Source organism: Aristolochia californica, unplaced genomic scaffold, assembly GCF_029961685.1.
Source record: "Aristolochia californica isolate CCGP_79_NKW_82.1479 unplaced genomic scaffold, dmAriCali1.0.hap1 SCAF_16, whole genome shotgun sequence".
Classification (NCBI taxonomy): Eukaryota; Viridiplantae; Streptophyta; class Magnoliopsida; order Piperales; family Aristolochiaceae; genus Aristolochia; species Aristolochia californica.
Window position 1 is genome coordinate 6,438,739 of NW_027181837.1, and position 2,794 is coordinate 6,441,532.

The 2,794-nt window shown below is 42.4% G+C and overlaps 1 protein-coding gene across 1 annotated transcript; it reads right to left on the reverse strand.

Moving 5' to 3' along the window:
- Positions 1 to 1,299: 1,299 nt before the first annotated feature.
- On the reverse strand, positions 1,300 to 2,325 carry LOC137954021 (jacalin-related lectin 19). The gene is made up of 3 exons (XM_068801603.1): positions 2,290 to 2,325; positions 1,991 to 2,215; positions 1,300 to 1,881 (listed from the first exon to the last, which is right to left on the reverse strand). Exons 1-3 carry the CDS (start codon positions 2,290 to 2,292, stop codon positions 1,510 to 1,512), a joined length of 600 nt encoding a protein of 199 aa, XP_068657704.1. The 5' UTR covers positions 2,293 to 2,325; the 3' UTR covers positions 1,300 to 1,509.
- Between the last annotated feature and the right edge of the window lie 469 nt (positions 2,326 to 2,794).

A 2,794-nucleotide genomic window follows, 5' to 3' on the forward strand; every position in this document is an offset into this window, starting at 1 on the left:
GAAGAACAAGAGATGAGGCTGAGACGAAGTCTGGCTTGAGACGAAGAGAGAGCGGTTGAGAGGGGGGTGTCGAGGGCGAGGTCAAGGCCGAGCAGCGGTAGCAGGGGAGCGGCGACAGCAGGGGAGGGGGCGAGAGGAGAGGAGAGGAGAGGAGAAAGATCGAGAAAGAGATTAGAACGAAAAAACATGTAAGAGATTAGAACAAAAAAACATGTAAGTGAGGCCTTATGTGGCGGGAGCTTACGTGGTGCGAGATGACAAGGCAAAAAGAGGGTCATAGATAATGACGTGGTAGATGACATGGCAGAAGATTTGTCAAAAAAATGACATGGCAGCCGATGTGTTCGTTTACCCTCACTGCTATGATGATGTGTTGACATGTAAGCAGTCAAAGCTTATGTGTCACCTTTGACTGTCCACATGTACAGTGGACCTGTCAAAGTTGGGTATTTTTCAAAATAAGTTGATAGCGTCGTTGGTTTTCAAAATATGTTTTTTCAAATAATTATTTTGGTAAATCTCTCTTATTCATTCTTCACTTTCTATACAACATATTAGAGCTTAGATCTCTTTGATTTCTCCCCTCTGGCGTCGCCAAGCTTGTCTGAATCACCGCCCAACTCTGGTGGAACCTCCGAAAGTCGTCCGAACATACCAGCAGTTCTGACCATCAGCCACTGCTCTGATTTTTTATCTCTTTACAGTCCCTTTGTTAACCTCTTGTCCAAGCCACCACCGTTGACAATATCTCACCACTACAACCATCGACAACAACTTCCCGTCGTCGTCGCTCAGCTACCATGCGGGCCTCCACAGGTATTCCCATTCACCATAAAACACTGCCAATAATATACAAGAAGAACAAGGTAGATAGAGAGAGAGAGAGAGAGAGAGAGAGGGGGACATCGTACCTTGCAATGGAGAGGCAGCAAACTATGGCAATGGAGGAGGTTCTCTTTTCCTCTATCGATCGAGCAGGAGGAAGAGGGATGAAAACATTTTGGTTCAAGTGTAGGGTTAGGGGCATTAACATTCATTGTAGATGAAGCGAAGCTGCTGATTCAACGATTATTAGAGACACTCCCTTCACTCCATTGTAGGGCGGGAGGAAGAGGGACACGGAAAGACTAAACTAAACATGGTTGATCATCGTCGGGCTCCGGGAAGGAACAGAAAAGAAGAGAGGAAGAGAGGTTTGAGTGAAATTAAGACAACATCATTGATGAAGACTGAACGGTACAAAACTCATTTTCATAAATTTCGCACATAAGGGGCTTTCATACTGGATCACCCCTCTCTCTCTCTCTATATATATATCCAGTTTAAGTTTTCGAAAGCAGGATTTAGCACCTTTTTTAACAGAAAATTAAAAATACCAACTACAAAGTTTTATGCCATCAGTTGAGCTATCCATGAGCATTATTTAAATATAGTATATGCCACTAATCCATGCTGTAAACACCTATCAATCATTCAACCCTGTCACCGCAGCTAATGAAGTTTTGTCTTCTAAGTGTGACTCTTAGCAATCTTGGCCTGAGAAGCATGCTCTTCATTGTCCTGTCGTGCAGAAATGGAAGCCAATCTCCCAAGCTTCTTCAGTTTTTGTTGCATTAGCTCAAAGATGCTTGTAGTTTGATGGCGGGAGAGACCGAACCCGATTGCATCGAGATACCACCCGCTCCTTCCTCTAAAACCGACGATGAGACCGCCGTCCATGGGGAAGGTGAACGGAGTTCCTTCTTCCACTCCAAAGGGTCCTATGCTCCTTTGGTTGGTCTTTAGTGTGAGAGACCTTATCACTGGGGTTCCTCCCTTCACCATTGGACTATAGTAGCCACTAACGCTAGTTAGGAACTCCTCTGGTAACTGTAGTTTGATCTGAAAGTGCATAATCAACATTAAATAACAGTAATTCAACCATAAAAGTATCTCATTTATGTGATGTGCAGAATTCTACGCGAAACAGCATTTACATAGAAGGTCTTACACGAGCAGTAAGGCTTCCTCCATTGCCGCCATGTTTCTCAGCCAAAAAGGGTCTTCCACTCTTGTCATAGAGAACACGGATGGAATCGATACAACGGTCATAGACAAGGGTTATTTCTCTAACTCCTGTAAAACTCCCATCATCCCATGGGGTTCCTCCATTACCACCCCATGGTCCAACTACTATGTTCTTCCTAGTTTCTGAATTCTTCTTCTTCTGCGTTTCCTGCAACAACAAATCGTTTAGTTCACGAAAGTAGGGAGATGAAATGAAGCCTTGAAAATGTGAAAATAAGTCACCATGAGTTACAGAGCGTAGAAAGAATAGGAGTAGAGAGAAAGCTTGTTGGCGAGGAAGAGGATGTTGTCAATATAGAGAAACATGAAGAAGAAAAGCAGGAAGTTTGGAATTAGAACCTGGTTCCATTTGCAGAGTCCTCTGATAACATATTCGATTGCTTTTAGGTCAACTAGAGAGAGAAATTTATTTTATTCTCTTGAGTTAAAATGGTTGTCTTTGAATTCAATGAGGTATCAGGTTCTTGAAAACCTGAGATGGATACTTTTGCTAGTGGGAATAAAGGGTAAAGTTTAAAGTAAAGAACTCTTTTTAGAGAAACAATGTATCAAAATAAATTTGGCAAAATTCTTGGAGCTCGAAGATGCCACTCAAATAGTAGAGCAGCCACTGTCATGTGAGAGGCATGAGATTTGATAACCCACATCTCCAAAATTTTCAGTTTTTTAAATTTCTTGTTTAAAATGTATGTGACCTCATTCTTTACATGATGTACCCCATAACATG